The sequence below is a fragment of the Eschrichtius robustus genome, chromosome 15 (assembly GCF_028021215.1).
Source record: "Eschrichtius robustus isolate mEscRob2 chromosome 15, mEscRob2.pri, whole genome shotgun sequence".
Lineage (NCBI taxonomy): Eukaryota > Metazoa > Chordata > Mammalia > Artiodactyla > Eschrichtiidae > Eschrichtius > Eschrichtius robustus.
Genome location: NC_090838.1, coordinates 89,796,563 through 89,816,457, shown reverse-complemented (window position 1 = coordinate 89,816,457; position 19,895 = coordinate 89,796,563). Strand labels below are relative to the sequence as shown.

Sequence of the window (19,895 nt, the reverse complement as noted above, 5' to 3'; positions counted from 1 at the left end):
GGTCGGGTGTGAGTTGACAGACTACAGAGCCAAGTCCCGGGTCCCCAGGCCAAACCCACGGGTTCACAACTCTGGACCTTCAGTCTGCTGATCAGAAATTGCATTCTCTTTTGGAGGGGGCGAGGGCATGATAAGATCCTTAAACCTAGGGAGGTGTAAAAATTGTACTGGGTGAGTTATTGAAACCCTAGAACGGTATGTTAAAACTGGAGCGCTGAGAAGGTGTGAGAATGAGCGTGGAGTAAAATACAAAACACGTTAAATCTGTGATATTCACATTTTGCAACCAGTTTTGATGTAAAGATACATTTATATATATATAGTTATATTTTGTGGATCCTTTTAGAACTTTTAAGAAAGCTTCTGTATCAGACTTGAGATTTTAATTCTTACAAGGGTTATTTGTAATCTCTTTTCATAATTGGGGAAATTTTGGGGGTAAATTCCTAAATATTGACTCATTTGTTGTTTATGTAGTATGTGATTAATAAGGGAAATGTTGACTATTTAATGGTTAAAAGAATGCTAATCGATAAATTTATAAGATTAGTCAGTTGGACATTAAATGACTTACAGTTAGTGGTGACTATCTTTCCACGTACAAAATCCCCTCTGACAGAAATGAATTTACCAGCATGGCGGATAAAGTTTTTCAGTTCATGTCGATGGGTGGGGTCATGGCTCCACTGAAAGAGGTGGGGACTTTGGGAGAGGCAGATGGTTTTAAAGGAAGTTGAGTCACATACTGAATTAAATTCAGGACCTTTTAAGTGTGTATAAAGTGGTAACCCAACATTGGAGTTTATATTTTAAGGCCTGTATTATTTCAGTGAATGTGCTGATGGGTTACCCTGCTTCTCCCATAACTGGACGTTGGCTGGTTAGGGAATAATCCTGAAGGAAATTTTTTTTTCTTTCTCATGAGCTTTTTTCACCCGGAAGAATAAAGCTGCTTCACAGATACCATAACGCCGTATATTTCAGCTAGTTAGTCAACCATGTTATGCTTACAGAAGTATGCTATCGTTTGTACTATCACACATAGGCATTGTATGAAGTTCATACGTCTGTGTCCAAAAAGCCACATATGTCATGTCTCCAGAGGATCCAAATTAGTTATTTGTCTAGGTTATTAAGGGATGACTTTAAAACCTTCAGGCTTCCCATAAAGTGAAGAGAGAAATTGAAGCAATTTTCTACCCAACACCCACATTTTACCAGATAATTTTGGCAAGAGTCCAGCACGTCATGACTTAGAATGATCTCATAGTTGATCAATTCACCGTGTTGCCTGTATAAACAAAAATTTTAAATTAATTTAATGGACATTAGTTGCCATTAGAGACAGAAGATACTACATTTTAATGGAGTTAGTTTAAAATATTCTAAAACTCGGTGTATTCCAGAGTTCACATTTCAGTCACTTCTCATGAGCCAAGACTTTATGGTTTTCCAAATAGAAAGGTCATGGCTTTTCTCGAAACAGAACAGGATTGCAAAACAGTTTTTTAATGAGCAAAATTAAATGAATCAAAAGCTAAGGGATTAAACTTCCCCTGATGTTATGTGGGTTTAAAGAAATATCACCCAATAAGAGTTTTCTGGGTTTATCCAGACTCTGAACATGTGTAAGGTTTAAGCAATACTAAATTAAATTAGTAGCGTGACATACTCCGCCCTTTTCTAACGGCTTTCAGCTAGAAAATCCTAGGAAAACAAATATGCTGCTTCCATGAAAAAAGTTGTTCTACTTAGAAGCGCAGATTCTGACAGCCAATTAAAATACAAATTCTTTTACAGAAAAATCAGATCTGTAAACCTTTGAATTTACAAAACAGTTAAATTACAAAATAGGTAATCCAGTGTCACACAGACTTTTTGTTTTAAAAAGAGGGTTCCTTTAAAGAGTAAATGATCCTAATGTATGCAAAATATTTAGACTTACCTGTTTTCAGGAATACTGCAGTTGTGTGAATAATAAAACTCCTTTTGATGTATTTACCTGGCAGCCTCTTATGCCACTGAAAACTGATCCTGGCCAGAGAACGGAGAGGCGTTTCCCCTATTTTACAGGGAAGCAGGTAGAAGAACAGAACTCGTGATGGAGCAAGGAAAGGAACTCAGTTCTCTTGGGCCAATGCTTGTAGAAAGGGCTCTGCTGAGCATGGCCATCTCAGTGATTCTCAATCACGGTGTGCCAGGGCACCCTCACTCCAGCGTGCTGAAGCCTCATGGGAAAGGGGGGGATGTCTGCTATTGCTGTATCTCCCCCGTCCACATGACGTGGGCACACATCTCCCACACAGACACACAAACCCTGGGCACATCACTGATACCTAAGTGCTAGCAGGCAGAGCCCATGCAACTCCAGCCCAGGTAAGTTTAATTATGGGCTATGCCTGCTTTGGTGGATAACAGCTTGGCCATCTCCATGGATTACCTGTGTCTCTATAAGGTGGAGATGTTTCCAGGAACTTTTTCTGGTTTTGTCAGTTTGTTTTGCTGTCATTTCTACAATGAACTGTTGTTTTCTTCTGGCACAATCTCTCAAATGAAGATCAGGATCCCGACAGGCTGAAGCACATGTTGAAGTCAAAAAACCTAAGGTCATTACCCGGCTTACTTGTTGCTTGCTCCTGCCTTTTCCATATCTTTCATTATCCTTAAAAACATCTTGAAATTAAAAAAAAAAAAAAAGTTTATTGATGAAAAGATGTATGCGTGCATCTAGAACAAGGGACAGAAACTGCCTCCAAAGGAAATGATACAAATTTGTTAATTTATTACAAAATGTCCACTCACAGAAATACACAAGAAAACTTTTATCCTCTTATATTTGGGAAAGGAACTGGTGTCTCAGATACAAAATAATTTACACATAATCCATACAATTTTATTTTATATAGAAATAGGGCCTTATTACAACAGCTGTACAATTCACTACACTTCATCTTATAATTACATAAAATCTTTTCTTTAGAAACATCTCAACATAACAAAACATACAAAAAAAGCAAAGTGCATTTTGAAAAGGAAAATCCAATCCTCGGTCTTATCAGGAAAGATATGTAGAAAGATGCAGCATTCTCACTCCAAGGGCCAGCACGTGGTGGGGCTTCCTGGGCACCTGGCGCTCCACAGACCCGTCTGGCTGGTAAAACCTTCCCAGTCATCAAGTCCTCAACTAGAACTCCAGAACGTCAGCTGCGGGATTGTGCTTTGCTTCGAGTCTGCCTTCGTGGTTGTAATCGCCGAAGTAAACAGGAAACAGTCCAGTGTTATATTCGGGGGCAAAAAAAAAAAAAAACCCAAAACCAAACCAAACCAAAAGACACCCCACCGGAACGGTGTGGGGGGAAGAGCCTTATTCCGTTAGGGTCAGGCCGGAGGGTGTGGCGCTGCAGCCTGGTGACTGACCACCAGCTTTGCCACCTGATCCGTGGGCTGTTTCTGTTACTGGCGTCTCCAAATGAAGTCATGGGAGGAGACAGTATTTTTAAGAAAGGAAGGTGCCTAAGTTATCTCCTTGTGCAGCTGTGCAAATTAAAACAGAAGCAATCATCTAAAAATAACGAAAAAATCATCTCTTTATTCTCTCTCTTCAACAAATCCCTGACCCGGTGCTTCTCCAATGCAGAGGAAAGAGAGTCAAGAGAGCGCAGGCCAATGGGCACGTGCGCACGGGCGGCAGCGGTGGGAGGGACCGGCGCGCTCCGGGGGCGGGGGCAGGATGCAGCGAGATGAGCCACCAGTAAGGTGAACTAAGTGACGCACTCCCGTGGGGACCGCGGCCCCTTACACGTATGGCTGTAGACTGTGGCCGTGAAGTGCAGGGACAGGGAAACACGGCCAGTGTCCCTGCCCACTTCCACGGGCCGGCCGCTGTGCTCAGACGTTGTCACCATTCAGGAGCTCTGAAACGGATGCGGCGCGCACGAAAGCCGGGGTGTCCTTTAAACTCTTCTCCCCAGCTCCCTGGCCATCCCCCCCTCGACCGTCCATTGGTTAAAGCTGATGTGACCCAACTGAGGCGCCAGGGCACTACCGCGGTAGCTGCTGGAGGCCTGAGGACTCAGACAGGCTGCTGACCCTTCGGGGAGGGCGCGAGGGTGCGGGAGGTGGGTAGCCCAGGGTCCCTGGCTGCTGCGAGTAGGTGGAGAGAAGGAGCGAGTCCTGCGGCGCACTGTGCAAAGAGGTTGGTGCCTGCACCTGGAAAGAAAGGAGACGGCTCCAGGGGAGGTTCTGTGGTTCAGGGGCTCCTCCCCTGAACGGCTGGGGCGGTGATGTGGTCAGATGAAAGGCCCTCCTCCCGGCCGGGGGCCTGGGGGAACGCCAGGCGGGGAGAGAGGAAGCTGAGGCTCTGCCAGAAGGGTGCGAATTCTGAAGCCCAGCTCTCCGCCAGCGCTAGGGGTTCCTCCTGGCCCAGCGGCCGGGCCTAGGCTGCCGGGGAACGGTTTCCTGAGCACGTGCTCCACGTCGCCTGGGGGTTTTGGGATGTTGGGACCTGAGACCACACGCACATAATGGATTGGGCAGCATCCAAGCCCGCGTGCCGTCTGCCTACTTTTCACCGGTGGCCCCTGATTCCAGAACTACTTCCAAACACTATCACTGGCCGGCATCCACCAGGAAGCGTCCCAGTTTGCAGCTCAGAACCTTCAACTGGTCAAACGTTAACTCTGGATCCTTCCATCTCACCTCCCACGGTCCCCATCCATGAAATCTCCTCTGCCAAGCAATCTGGTCCGCCCTGCTCCCCAAGCCGCCCAGGCATGGCTGCTCCCCTACTCTGGCTCAGGCTGCCTCCCCTGCTGGAACACTGTCCCCTCCGCCCACACTCAGCCGTCCCCCCCTTAGAGCATCCCCCCGCCCCCTGTCCCTTCTCCACCAGGGCCTCTCCCCCCCCCACCCCGCCCCCCCCTTTTTTTTTTGCCAAGCTGGCAGCACGTCATGCAGGGATCTTAGTTCCCCGAGCAGGGACTGAACCTGTGCCCCTGGCGGTGGCAGCGCGGAGTTGTAACCACTGGACCGGCAGGCCACCCTAGCCACAGTGCTCCACCCACACAGACCCAGGCCTGGGCGCCCTCTGCGATGTCCCCTGTCCCCCTGCGCTCAAGGCCCCTGAGCGCTCTTTGTACCCTGAGCCCTGCCAACACGTCTGTCACTCCCCATGAAGGAATACATGGGCGGCCTCTAACTCGCCCCCAGACGCTCCCTGCCTTCTCACACCCCATCAGTTCCCAGCCCAGATCCCTCGGGGGGTCCTGTGGGCTGACGGGACAGGCAAAGCTGACGTCTTGAGTTGACTCCCACGAGGCCTGGGGTCAGGGAGATTTGAACACTATACCATAGTTGAGCAGCTTTGGAATTCAATTACATTCTAGACCTCAAGGAAGACTCTGCACCGCAGTCGCCTTGCTCAGCCCCCTATGGCTTTGAAGCTGCCCAAGCGGGGGTGGGGTGGGGTCAGGGGCTGGAGGCCGGGGAGGAGGCCCCACATGACAGGGTCGGGCTGGGGCAGGAAGGGGCGCCCGGGCCGGTGTGGGAGGGAAGGCCAGAGCCCCGGCAGACACTTCTGTCCCATCTGAACCCCCAGCCACTGGCTCTCCCCCTCCTTCCTTCCAGTGTAAGTGGCACTTGCTGGAAGTAAGAAGTGACCACAAGGAAACATGCCCCCCATTTTCCTGGACAGCCCCAATTCCATGCAACGTCATCTCATTCGTTTAAAGGAAGTTTGATGAATCTTTAAACATGATTTAATTTTATATTTATATGAGACTCTGCAATATAAACACACTAACAAGTCCAACAAACATAGCAATCAGTGTCTGATTTTTGCTCTAAAAACTCCAGACACCATAATAAAAATTACTTTAAAAAAAACGGACCTTTTTAGCACATAACCACATGAGGCATAAGAGCTGCTTCTAAATTTCTCACACTGTATATACATAGACTTTACCAACTTTGAGCATTATAAACTTTAGAAACTATGAAGATTCAACTATGAATCTGTCTGGGGCTTATTTTGATACTGAGGACCAGAGGCCTACTGAAAGCCCGGGGGGAAGGGCCGGTCAGGCCTGGGCTGGGGGCTCGGCCCTGTCTCCCCCTCCCCGGATGCAGCCCGGCCCCACCTGCAGGAAGCACGGAGGCTGCTGCTGGGTCTGCGTGGGCTTCAGGGGCGACGGCTGGGAAGTGGGGAAGCGGGGGTGAAGCCCCATCAGCAGGACAGGGGTCGAGGCGCTGCTGGTGGTGGTGTGCACGTCTGGGTTTGGACACACGGCCTGGCTCTGTGGATACCTGTTTGGTGACACGTAAGAAAGACCTTTAAAAAAAAAAGCTATTGGCATGACACCAAGAACATGGGCAAAAAGAGGAAAAAGAGACAGACTGGACTTCATCACAATTAAAGACTTGTGTGTATCACTCTATCCATGCAGGGAAAAGGCTGCCGGAAAAACCTTTGCAAATCATATATCTAATAAGAGATTGATATCCAGAATATAAATACAATTCCTACAACTCAGCAATCACAACAAATGCAAACAACCTGATTAAAAAATGGGCAAAGGGCTTGAATAGACATCGTTGTAAAGAAAAGATACAAATGGCCAATAAGCACGTGAAGAGATGTTCAATATCATTAGTCATTAGGGAAATGGAAATCAAAATCAAAATGAGATGCCACTTCACACCCATTACAATGCTATTATGAGAAAAACCAGAACATAACAAGTGTTGGCAAGGATGTGGAGAAATTGGAACCCTTGTGCACTGTTGGTGGGAATGTAAAATGGTACAGCTGCTGTGCAAAACAGTATGAAGTTTCCTCAAAAAATTAAACTTAGCATTACCATCTGATCCAGCAATTCCACTTCTGGGTATATGCCCCCCAAAAGTGAAAGTAGGGACTAAAACAGATATTTGTACATCCATGATCATAGCAGCATTTTTTTACAATAACCAAAACGTGGAAGCAACCCAAGTATCTGTCGATGGATGATGGATAAACAAAACGTGGTCTATACAGACAGCGGACTATTATTCAGCCTTAGAAAGGAAGGAAATTCTGTCACATGCTACGACATGGGTGAGCCTTGAGGACATCATACTGAGTGAAATAAGCCCATCACAAAATACAAATACTGTATGATTCCACTTAGATGAGGTACCTAGAGGAGACAAATTCATAAAGACAGAAAGCAGAAGGGCGGTTGCCAGGCGCTGGGGGAAGAGCGAATATGGAATTAGGGTTTAATGGGGACAGAGCTTCAGTTTGAGATGATGAAAAAGTTCTAAAGATGGACAGTGGTGATGGTTGCACAACAATGTGCATGTACTTAATGCCACCGAACTGTACACTCAAAAATAGATAAAATGGTAAATTTCATGTTATGTAGAATATACATTTTTTTTTTTTTTAAAGAAAGAGTAGTTAGTGAAAATGGTCCAATAACAAGGGGAAGGCTGTTTGGGAAAGCTCTGGAGGATCCCAGACCAGGAACAGATATTTAAAGACACTACAGAGAAGTCCATTTAGCGTTATATTTTTAGAAATGTTATATCTCTGTATGGGTCATTTGTAACAGTTGTTGGGGATTCCAAAATTCCCCTGAAGGGGCCTCTGTGTGTGGCAGGCAGACTCTGACCCGCCCTAGAAGATGGAGTGTTAGGTCATGTCTGGAAGAGACGGTGGGGAAGGTGGGGACGGTATAAATTATTGGGTTGACCGAAAATGGCAGTTTTCCTCTAGAGTTGCCAGAGGAAAGAATTTCCAGTTTTGCCTAGTTCACTGCATTTTAAGCATCTCTGGACAGCAATGTCACAAGACTTTTCTGTTTCCACTTATGTGGATCACTTGGAAAGAACAGTCAGAAACCAAAACCACCATTCCCCGCACCCCCTGCCTGATTGAGGGCATCATCAGAGAATTTGAAGGTGGTTTCCCCGCAGTGCCCAGCCCCTGCCCGCCTCTACCACCATAGGGTTTTCATGGATGTAGGTACAGGCCCCAACCCTCAGAAGACGCAGTAACCATCCGATGTTACTATTATTACTGGCTGAAGGAGGACACAGGAGGAAGGAAGCGGAGGGGACGGCCCCAGGGGATGGCTGCAAGGCCCCCGCATGGGGGCACGGCAGGCCTCATTAGCTAGCACTGTCCCAGTGAACTTCTGACGCAAATTAAACCAGTGTTTATACGACAATGGTGTCTGCTTCATTTCAAAGGGCTAGAAACTATTTTCCAGTAGCTTTCCAAGTATTCCCTCCTCTGTCTTCAGTAACCTCTGTCCCTAATAATTCAACGGCAAAGCAAGCTGCTTCTTCAGGTCCCGAGGGTTGCAAGCAAAGAGCCCGGGGGAGGAGAGAGAGAGAAGCTTGCGCGTCTGGGAGGGCAGGAGAGTCCCACATCTGCAGGGGGTTCCAGTTCCCGGCACAGCACCGGAACCACAGAGCAGGCGAGCTGGGTGTGCCCGTGGAATCTGCCAGCATCTGCCGGTCAGCTGGGGCTGCGGGAGTGCCCTCGGGAAGGCGGGGAAGGCTCCATTGACCTGGGATGTTACCACTTAGACCTGCAAAGATCGGAAGGTGGATTCTCTAGTAGGTCTGTGTCTTAATTCCCGTCTTACCACTAGGTTCTTCATGGACTTTTTTTTTTGTTTTTTCCCTTAGATTCCATATATATGTGTTAGCATACTGTATTTGTTTTTCTCTTTCTGACTTACTTCACTCTGTATGACAGACTCTAACTCCATCCACCTCACTACAAATAACTCAATTTCGTTTCTTTTTATGGCTGAGTAATATTCCATTGTATATATGTGCCACATCTTCTTTATCCATTCATCCGTATGGGGAGGGGGAAGGGTAAGCTGGGAGGAAGTGAGAGAGTGGCATGGACATATATACACTACCAAACGTAAAATAGATAGCTAGTGGGAAGCAGCCGCATAGCACAGGGAGATCAGCTCGGTGCTTTGTGACCACCTAGAGGGGTGGGATAGGGAGGGTGGGAGGGAGACACAAGAGAGAGGGGATATGGGGATATATGTATACGTATAGCTGATTCACTTTGTTACACAGCAGAAACTAACACACCATTGTAAAGCAGTTATACTCCAATAAAGATGTTAAAAAAAAAAAAAAAGATCAGAAGGTGGTGACAAACTTGACGTATAATTAATAGTTTCCTTTGGGTCCTGTTCTCAGCATGGGATGCTGACACAGAGTTTTCTCTCCTGACATGGGAAATGGAGAAAGAAGAGCTAAGAGGAGGAGTCCTTTCGAAGGGTGTGGGCACACTTGGACCCTGCCTGTAGTGCCAGACTCACAAGGGGTGCAGCTGGTCCAGGCAGGTGAAACCCTGACAGCCTGAGACCACTCGTTGCGGCTCTCTTCCTCCCCCCGCCCCCGGGCCACCTACTTGACTTGCCGTCCAGGCCTGCCGACCTCTGGGGGCTGCCTCGCATCGCAGGACCCGGGCATCATGGGCTGAATGGGCTGGCTCAGCAATAGCCTTCGGGCAGAGGAAGAGATAAATGGGAAACTTTGATCAGTACCCAAGCTGTAGACCCACCGGCTGACCCAGCACCTGCCCAGCCTGGCTGCGCCCTTTCTGGCTGACCCGAATCCCCACTGGGCCTGCTCTGTCCTCAGAGGATCCTTGAGGCAGCAGGTCACTTCCTCTGGCCATCAAGACCCCAGCCCTGTCCTGCCGCTTCCTGAGCTGAGATCAACTGCAGAGGCTTTAGAGTCTAATGGTCTGAACTTTGCCTCCATCTCCAGCAGAAAAGAAGACCAGAAACGAATAGTATAAAACTATGTCTCAGTTATCTTTCCAACAAGGACAGTGTCCGCACCTGAGCTGCCGATCGTGGCTGAAGTCCGGGCTGGGCTGGCCCTGGCTGGCCTCCTGGGAGGCGGAAGCAGGCGTGGTCAGGCTCAGAGCCGGCGGGAGCACAGCAGAGGTGCTGCTGAACTGGGGCGTCAGGCTGTTCCCCTGCATCATCTGCGAGCTTCTCAATGGCTTTGGACCCTGGAGCAACCAGTGCAGCGAGAAAGGTAAACCTTCAAGTCAACTCAGGTATCACCTCCCCAGAACCTCTTTTACCCACTTTGGCCTTTGCACTCACTTAGGACCCAATGACTATTGATTGAGTTGTTGTGAACTTGTCTTTCCCCTTGGATTGTAAGCATCTCAAGGATTCTTTAAATCCTTTGGGGCTAGAACAGTGCCGGGCTTGTGGCAGGCAAGCAACCAACGTGCATTGAACAGAACTAGGAACTACTTTCTGCTTCACAGATTCCACTCCCGACTCGTGGATCTCCTTGCTGACTCTCTTAAGTCATCAGGCCCACCCCTGCCCCAGGGCCTTTGCACTTCCTTTACGTGGAATGCTCTTCTCCTTGGTACCAGTATGCCTCCTTCTCTCACCCGCTCAGTTCTTTGCTCGCATATTACCTTCTCAGTGAACCTCCAGCCCCTCGCTCCCCTTCCCCAGCCGTCTCACATCACCAGTTGTCACACTGTTAATTGTCACTTGTTTGTTTCTCTCTCTCCCCACTTGGATCAGAGATTTTTTTCCTTTTCTCTTTTGTTCACTGCCGCCCCTCAGTGCTCAGGACTTAGTGCCTGGCACGCATTTGTTGAGTGAAATTGTAAATGAATGAGGGAATGAGCTTGCATGTGCTTTTGCTTTTTGGGTTTTCCACTCTGTTTCACTGACACCATTAATATGATGGTACCGCCACGTTTTAATTCTCAGAGCTTTTACAAAATCTTTGAACGTGGTGTAAATCCTACCTCAGTTTTTTTCTTCTCCAGAATGTTCTCGGCTAGTCTCATCCATTAATTTTCCTGTTAATCTTTAGAACCAAAAGGCTGCATTTTAAAGTAAAACCCTTAAATCTGGGTGAAGATGGAGGAACTCTCTTATACATAGACTTCTCCATATTTTATTGTACGTCAATGTTTACGTCCCAGAACCCCTGCTAGACTAGAAGCTCCTTGGGGTCAAGGACAGCTCTCATTTATCTTTGTTCCCCTGGGAGCCCAGCAGATGTCACTGAATCCATGTGAATATAAGAGGCTTCAGGAGAGGCTGTATCCTGCCTCCCAAGCTGTGATCGTCTGGAAACGAGGGCTCAGAACTTCTCGATTCCATTGGATTCAGTGCCACTGACTGATGGGTGACCCTGTCAGACTGCAAGGTCACTGGTGGCTTGTAGTAAGTGGCAATGGCTGTGAGGATGGGGCTCGACAGGGAATCTGGGGCACCGGGAGAAGCTTGGTGGCCCTGGGGAAAGCGAAGATGAACAGAAGTGGGTAACTGTGATCTCACACTGATAATGGCTCAAACCAGCAGTCGGTGATGGGCACCAGGGACACGCACGTGGGGACGTGTGGCTTTCAGCGTGCATGTCTGGGATGGCCATATCCACCTCCAGCCCAGCTCAGGATCAGAGCTGAAAGTTTCAGCTGCATGATGCCTCTTTTTTTCTTTTTTTAAATAAAGTTGTTCCTTTTATTTAGTTATTTATTTCCCCTGCACCACATGGCTTGCGGGATCTTAGTTCCCCAACCAGGGATCGAACCTGCACCCTCGGCAGTGAAAGCACGAAAGCGTGGAGTACTAACCACTGGCCTGCCAGGGAATTCCCTGCATGATACCTTTAAGGTATTTTAATATACTGATAAAACACAGAAGGAAACCAAGAGAACGTGGGGCTTCAAAGTGACAAAATAAAGAAAAAACCCCCACCATCATCATCCAGCTCCGGTCACAGGGGAAGCAGGTTTCTGGTTCACGAAGACTGGTCTGCTGGTGGCAAGGACTGAGTCTGGAGACGAGCATTTTACCTGGGTTGATATCACACTCGAGTCTCTGAGCAGGTGCTGGCTTGTGACCTGGGCAGAGGCCATCTGCCCCAGAAGCTGAGGGCTGGCCACGAGCTGGGGCTGGGGGCCTGGGCCCGACCTCTGCTGGAGTTGCTGCTGAGCCTCGGGCCGCTGGGCACTGCTGAAGCTCAGGGATACATCTGGCTGCTGCAGAAACATCTGGAAGCAGAAGCAAAACGCTTTTTAGGCTGGGATCACGGTGCCTTCACAGGCCTGCACCTTCTTTGTATGGCCTGTCCACGGCAAGATGGCAGCTTTCTCGCTCTCTCTGACCTGCCTGGGGAGGTTCACCCACTGGACTGAGTGCCTGGGATGCCACCAGCAGAGTGCACGGCCCGGAGAGGGGCAGTGGGTCAGACGGATGCCGACCCTGCCCTCGAGAAGGTTCCGGTTGAGCGACTGGGGTCAAACAGTGTGAAAGATGCTGAGACCCAGATATGTCACTTGATATGCTTGTTTAGTCTGGGTTGGCTTATCCATTTCTTATTAGAAGGAAAAACATCTTGTGAATGGAGGGAATGACGCAATCACAGTGGCAGAGGGTTGGCTGACCGGTGGTGTGGGGCGCATCGTCCTGGCAGTAGGACCTGCGCCTGGTCTTGAACCTCTGACCGTGACCATGGTCTGTACCCATCCTACGATCAGCATCTTCGACCCCAGCTTCCAGCTGAGAGGGCAGATCTGCTCTGGTTCATTAGTTGCCTCTGCATCCCCAGGAAAGCAAATAAATCCAAAGGATGACATAACATCAAGTCCATGTACTTTAAAGTGATGTTTAAGAATATGTTTTACAATCACCATGCTAATCTCTATTTGTTATCTAAGATGTCTCAGACATTCAATAGGCTGTGATATATCAGCCTGGTTGTTTTAATGGGAAAGGTTTAAGAGAATTTGATCAAGTTTATAAAGAGTGTTTAAGTGGTTCTGAGAAGCTTGATCCACCTCGTTTATAAGTTTGGTGTATTCAATTTAAAAGAATTCCTTAAGTGCCCAGAAAGATTTTACTTCTTAGGTTTATAAGTCTGCCTTGTTAGGTACATGAAATGTTTGAAAGGTTCAGATATATTAAATTTGGAAGTTAATGGCTTTGGTAGAGAATGTTGATGATTTACCATTTGTTAAATTTATAAACTGATTGAACGTGAACAAACACAAGTAAAAGCATTGCTATTTTCAGCCAAATCAGTAGATTTGGAAATAAAATATGATCTGTGAACTGACGCTAAAGGCTTAAGAAAAACAACTTCGGTAATTTCAATAATAATTTAAACCTAAGACCTGTAGCTAGCTCTTTTAACAAAAGCTCCTCTTGGGCATTCAAAACTGGTATTCTCTGTATCAGATTCTTGACAAGCAGTGTTCCACTCCATTTTAGGCCCTTAGCTTTGACGGCTAAGGCTCTCTCCTTCCGAGCGTCTGGAGCTTTAACCCCGATTCCTGTACTCAGTGTAGCATAACCTCATACCCAGTATGGAACTGACAAGCCGACATTTCCTGAGTGACAGAGTGGTTTTGGAACAACAGATATGAAATCACGCCAGGCAGACACTTAATTAGTTAGTTCAAGCGTCCGCTCCGCAGGGGGTGTCAAGTCATCTCCCAGAGACCCGAGCGAGGTTCCCATCTAGTGCCCTTCCTGCCACACCACCAGGTCTCCCTACTTTCCTTCATACTCCTCCCCAACCAGAAAAGCCTGCAGTTTTGAATGAGGGCTCTTTGTCACTTTAGAAGTTAAGAAGAATGTTCTGGGTCTCCATCCTCGCAGATCCAACACCCAAACTTTTAGGATTAGTGCTTTATGCAATCTCAGCGACCTGGCTTGTTCACAGCACACAGGGTAATTTACACTTCAGCAAAAACCCAATATTCAAACTAAATAACATGCATTTTTCTGGTGGGATACAATTTACCTTCTAATTAGAGGTCAAATAAATGCAACCTTTATGTATGACAGGCAGTATAATCTAGCTTAAATCGGACAGACTTTAGTTCAAATTCCAACCCCACTATGTACTAGTGGTATGACCTTGGGCAATTTTCAAAACTTTTCAAAGTCACTGTTAGTTTCCTCACTAATAAAACAGTGACATTAACAGCACATATGTCATAAAAGATTAAATGGGATTTATGCTGAGGCACAGTACTAAGTGCTCAATAAATGTTAGATAATAACAATAATAATAAAATTAAAAAGGAGCTCCTTTTGCTCCTTTGTCTCTCTGGGCATATAAAAACTATCTGAGGAATGAATAGAATAAACAAATGAATCAACAAATAGATTAAGCTTTTGCTCAAAGAAGGGAAACTTTATGCTTGTGTTACGGCAGAGACTGCTTGGTCTGCTACTCTGTCCCACTGATGTCTGCTCTCTGAGGGCAGAAACCCTGTCCTGTGTGTCTCTGTATCCCCACAGTACCTAATCAAGGGCCTGGTACATACTGGGTGTCTGCCAGATGGGTGGATGGATGGAAGGATGGAGAGGTGTGTGGGTGTGTGGGTGTGTGTGAATGGATAGAGGGATGGAAGGAAAGGTGGAAGGATGGACGGGTGGAAGGATGGATTAAAGAACCAACCATTGGTTGTTCTTTGTGAACCATTGTCACAGGTGTCTTTCTCGGTATTTCTTTCAACCGCCAGTAGAGGGCGCGAATGCTCTGTCAGAAATAAATTAAGAAGCGGCCTCCCACGGACGCAAGGGGTGACAACTTTTCAACAGAACAGCTCTCTATGTAGCGCCCTTCATGACCCCATCTAGGTGCAAACACAACACCCCGAGAACCTCTCCCTCATAACCCAATCTTTTTTGGAAAAAAAATCATACTTAGCAAGCATCTCAGGCACACACAGTATAGTCTCAATGAAAGCTCCGAGCCAATGGACTAGGTAGGAAAGTCCGCTGAACTTGGGATAAAGGACTTGGGCGGGGCGGGGGGGGGGGGAAGGGGCGAGGGGGATTGCTACTGTGTGCACATTCCCGCCTCTGCTTTAGCGACAATAAAGGAAAATTTATAGCTTAAGAAGATGACTTCTTAACTAGGCTCGGGTCAGTTTTATAGAAAGCACGAGAAAAACAGTTCCCTAGTTCAAGTGGAAAAAGTCATTAGAGGAAAAAAATACTTCTCATTTTCCAGAACAAACCAATCCTACGCTCACATATGATTTGTCATTGTTCTTACATGCTTAGCTTTACAAATACTTATTATTACAGAACATTTCAGAAAATAGAATGAAATCCCATGTGTCATCAGTAGGCTTCAGCAATGATCAACGTTTTGCTCTTATTTAATCTACCCCCCCACTTTTCTCGGGGGGAGGAGCGGAGTAATGTTCACTTGCTTTTATCCTTTATGCTTGACTCTCTTGTTTTCTTTTTTTTTTTTTGAAGTCACATTTTGGCTAAACATTTCAGAACATATTTCTTTAAATCCTTAGACTTGCAAAAATACATGAAGAAAGACTCCTTGAGGAATCGTTCTCTGGTTTGACTATCTGTGGATTTCCAAGTTCATTGGAAAATTCCACTGCAAAGATAAGGTCACAGGGAAGAAACCGGGGGAGGCACACGCAGGAGGCCTGGTTCCCACGGCATCCCTTACAAAGCTCAGGTGCTAGACGTTGGGGGTCAACAAAATGCACTGTCGGGAGGAAGAAAAGCAATAACCCTTCATGTCAAGGAGTGAAAGAGATAGCCTTGTGTCCCAGTTATTTAAGAGTTCAGCTTTAAAGTTGAAAATAGAAAAGTCCGGGCTGTGAGGCGGCTGTTTATCCGCCTACCTTGCTTTTAGCAGCTTCTGGCTCAGCGCCCCCTCCCTGTTAGTGTAAAAATTCCATTCAAGTAATTGGAGTCAGGAGTTCTAGCCGTCGGACCCTGGATCAGTGAGAAAATAAGACTGCTGGGAACGAATAAGTAACAAGGGACTGACACCTTGATGACTCCATGCGTTTTCACCTAAATGCTGCAGTCTTGTCCCTAGGCAGTTTGGGGGTGTCACTGAGGAGGTGGGTGGGGTGAAGGGCTGTGGGCCGGGAGCAGGGCCATGGGCGGGGCTTGGTGCCCAGGGCTCTGCACAGGTGCACCTGACTGGGCTCCCCTGCCTTGGGGAGGGGAGGGGAGGGAGAGGGAGAGGGAGGGGAGGGAGGGGGAGGGGAGGGGAGGGGCCCCGCTGGACAGAGAAGGCTGCTTGGGGTCCCTGAACTTCTGGAGAGCCCGCCGGGAGCGCCTACGGGGGCCCAGGGAGGCAGGATGGCCGGCTGTAGGCGTCGCCAGGCCGCCTAACACCTCTGCGCTATCCTGCGTTCATCTCAGCTCAGGGCTGCTCCTATTGGGGTGTTATTGTGTCCACACGCGGGGCTGTGTGACTGCTGGGGCAGGGGGCAGCAGGGCCAGTGCTCCAGCCATTTCCCCCAGGGGTGTCTTCTTCTTCCTTCTGTCTCCTCAAGTGGCTGCCAATGCTTACCTCTCTCAGGGAAGACTCCAAGGTTGGCTACATTTACAACCGAGGGCATGCACTTGGGAACAAAAATAGTCCTGGACTAATTTAAGTGGAAATAATTTATCCTTGAAAGAGATCCAATATATAAAGTTTTTCCTCCAGAAAGAATCTCTCGAAAGGCTTCAAAGACGTGACATCTGGGGGTGGGGTGGGGTCACAGTTAAAAGCAGCTGCTGTCAGAGCATGCGGAATGCCCCAATCGCTATGCCGCAGTGGGGTGGCCCAGGGGTGCCAGGGCGCTGACCTCCAGCTCCCACCTCCTCGGCCGCCACCTGCAGGGTGCAGGGTGCACAGCACAGATCATTTCCCATATCTCCCTGCATTCATGCTTTGGATGAGAGGAAAGAGCAGACCTGCTTCCATCTCTCTATCAGCAGCCTGCTCTGGGTGCTCAGAAAGTAGTTACACATGTGCTGGGAGTTTAAAACCCCATAGGAGGGAGGCCGGAGTCAGGGCAGGGCGACCAACCACCAAGCACGTGAAAGAAAGTGCATGTGATGCAGGAAACATGTGCCCAACAGAGTGAGGAATGAGTGAAGAGGATGTCATGTGAATTTCAGGTTTGCCCTGGAGCTGGGGATGGAGGAGGTGGGATTCATTCCTCACACTTCATTGGTGGAGGTTTCAATTTGTTTAGGAGGGAGGGCTCAGTAAGGCAGCACAGAGGACTTTGGAGGAAGTCCTGCCTGCCCCTGCAAGGGTGGATGAGGACACATCACAGAGCTGGGGGGGAGGACAGAGCTCAGCGCACCACCGGCCCAGGAAGGGGCATCACCTGGACGTTGGAGTCCTGGACCAGGCAGAGCTGCTCCTGGATCTTGTGGAGCTCTTCCTGCTGCCACCGGATGTTGGCTTGCAGGATCCTCGTCCTCTGCTCCAGCTGGTCTTTGATGGTCTGGAACATGCTGAGCTGTGCTGAAAACTTGAAGGCGGGGTCAAAACACAGAACCCGATGAAAGAGTTATCTCAGCCTTGCAGACAGATGTTGCTGCTGCTCTGAGCGGCCCTGCACACTTTCATTTCCGGTCCTTTACCCACCCTTTGCAGCATCCCTGACCCACTGCCGCAATGAGTGACCCACTGTTGAGGAGCGCACCAGGGAGCAGGGGTTCTGGCTGAGGGCTGGGTGGCCCAGGGCCCCCTGCCCACCCCACCCCCACCCCACCCCCACCCCCCGTGAGCTTTTCTTAGGCCCATGGGAACCTGCAGGTCTCATTTATTGCGCTGGAGTCTGGGAGGGCCACAGAATCGGGACACGATTTTGTAAGCAGTGCAGTGCTTACAAACTCATATTCTAAATTCGGTTAGAAGGACAAATGGTTTTGGAGAGGAACGTCAAAAGCAGGGCATGAGAATTTGCAACATCATGGATGGACTTGGAGGGCACTATGCTAAGTGAAATAAGTCAGTTAGAGAAAGACAAATACTGCATGAGATCATTTATATGTGCAATCTAAAATATAAAACAAACTAGTGATTACAACAAAAAGGCAACAGACTCACAGATACAGGGAACAAACTAGTGGTTACCAGTGGGGAGAGGGAAAGGGGGCGGGGCAAGATAGGGGGAGGGGATTAAGTGGTATAAACTATCATAGTATAAAATAAATAAGCTACAACCATATATTGTACAGCAAAGGCAATATAGCCAATATTTTATAATAACTATAAATAGAGTGTAACCTTTAAAAATTGTGAATCACTGTGTTGTACACCTGTAACTTATACAATATTGTTCAGCAACTATATGTCAAAAAAAAAAAGCAAGGCATCAGAGAGCCCCCTTCCCTTTTTTCTCTCATCTAGGGCATGACGATTTGCATGTGACAGCTTCACATGCAGTTTTGGATCCTATCATTATCCTAAAACTGATCCTGGAGAGCAGGGCTCTTCTGGAACAATTCACAGACAAGCTTGGATTTTTTTTTTTTTTTTTTTTTGGCTGCACCATGTGGCATGCGGGATCCTAGTTCCCTGACCAGGGGTTGAACCTGTGCCCCCCTGCAGTGGAAGCATGGAGTCCCAACCACTGGATGGCCAGGGAATTCCAAAGCTTGGACTTGATGGTACTCTAAACCCTCCTGGGGCCGTGAAAGCCTCATCACCCTCCCTCACTTCCCCAGGCTCACTTGCAGGCTGTCCCTGCACTTCTTGGAAATCTGTGTAAAAAAGAGCTAAGGAGACAAAGCAGTACAATCGCCCTATGTGCACCCCGGGGGGTACCGCTGGCGGAGGTGACCCTGCAGGAGCACGGACGTCTGCTGTGTGCAAGAGCCCAAGCGTCCCCTTCCTCCTGCCTTGTGACTCCTTCCTGGGACGGAGGCTGGCTTTAGGAAGATTTCCAAGGTGATCTCTGCCCTGTGTCACCTGTCTACCTTGACACAAGATTCTTTCCTTGCAGGAAATGTGGAGGGCGGAGGTCATGAGACGGGAGGTGAAGCTGACACTCCCCGGGCTGCCCGCCCTGCTCTGGGCAATGTGGGGCTGTCGGTGACTCCTGCTTATTGAGGAAAGTGAGTTTGCTGGGCTGGGGCTTCTGCTCTTTATTTTGTCCCCCACCCACCCACCCCTTTATTTTTTTTTTTACAGTGACTTAATCTGCATTCCCTCAGTCTCTATCTCCTACAATCTCCTGAGTCTGTTTCTTGCCCGTTGTCTTTTGCGAACACCTCCAGAGATTGTCTCTTTTCTTTTGCCCTTTGCCCTCCCATCCATGGAAACGCAGGGAGCCTGGGAGAGGTTAGAATACAGGCAGGATAAACCGGAGGATGGAATCACACTGACTGCAGTTTTGGAGCAGCAGAATAATAACAAAAAGAACCAGGAAGAAAAATAGTGGCAGGTGTCACCACTTGTGGAGACCTACCCTTGCCAGGCCAGCAAAGCAGGACCCTGTACCTCCTCGCAACACACCCATGCCACGCAGAGAGGTTGTGACTGGCTCCAGGTCCACAGCAAGGTGGGGGGGCGGCCCCAGTGTGAACCCAGTGTCTCAGGAGGTGGGAGAGGCCAAGAGACTTTGCCAACGACACCTCCCCACCCCCAATTCCACCCCAATCAGAGCGGCTTTGACCTCAGACTTCACTGAAAAATCCTGCTGCTAAACATGGGCTTAAAAATACCTATACCAGACTGTATCACAAAAGTCTCAATCAGAATCTCACTCATCAAAACACCAGCTGGGATTTTGAAAGAGAATTTGATTGAGAAAGAAAAGCTGTTATCAGGTATTCAATTAAAATAACAAAAGACAAAAGCATCTGTGCTGGCTTCTACAAAGTCTGGAGACAGTTCAGGCTATGACATCCACGTCCAGGGGTAGATGCACTGGGCTGTCCGTTGGCTCCCAAGGGAAACAGTGAGGGGGTCGGTGGTTGGCAAGGTGCCAGCACCGAGCTTCATGAGTGTTAGTTACTCTATTTATTTATTCTTATTTTCCCAAGGCATTCCAGGACACCCAAGCATGAGTCTCTTGTTATATTCTTGATTGTGGCCTT

The 19,895-nt window shown here is 48.1% G+C and overlaps 1 protein-coding gene across 4 annotated transcripts in view; it reads right to left on the bottom strand.

Moving 5' to 3' along the window:
• Positions 1–2,811: 2,811 nt before the first annotated feature.
• NPAS2 (neuronal PAS domain protein 2) overlaps positions 2,812–19,895 on the bottom strand; it is a 188,857-nt gene continuing 171,773 nt past the window's right edge. For 2 of the 4 annotated variants that reach the window (XM_068564274.1, XM_068564275.1), the window contains exons 15-20: positions 17,174–17,320; positions 11,864–12,061; positions 9,864–10,039; positions 9,428–9,520; positions 6,138–6,303; positions 2,812–4,209 (exon numbers count right to left, since the gene is read on the bottom strand). In XM_068564274.1, the coding sequence (XP_068420375.1) occupies positions 4,042–4,209; positions 6,138–6,303; positions 9,428–9,520; positions 9,864–10,039; positions 11,864–12,061; positions 17,174–17,320 (948 nt within the window). In that variant the 3' untranslated portion in view covers positions 2,812–4,041. The remainder of the gene's footprint in view (positions 4,210–6,137; positions 6,304–9,427; positions 9,521–9,863; positions 10,040–11,863; positions 12,062–17,173; positions 17,321–19,895) is intronic. The other 2 variants (XM_068564272.1, XM_068564273.1) reach the window with 1 other exon arrangement.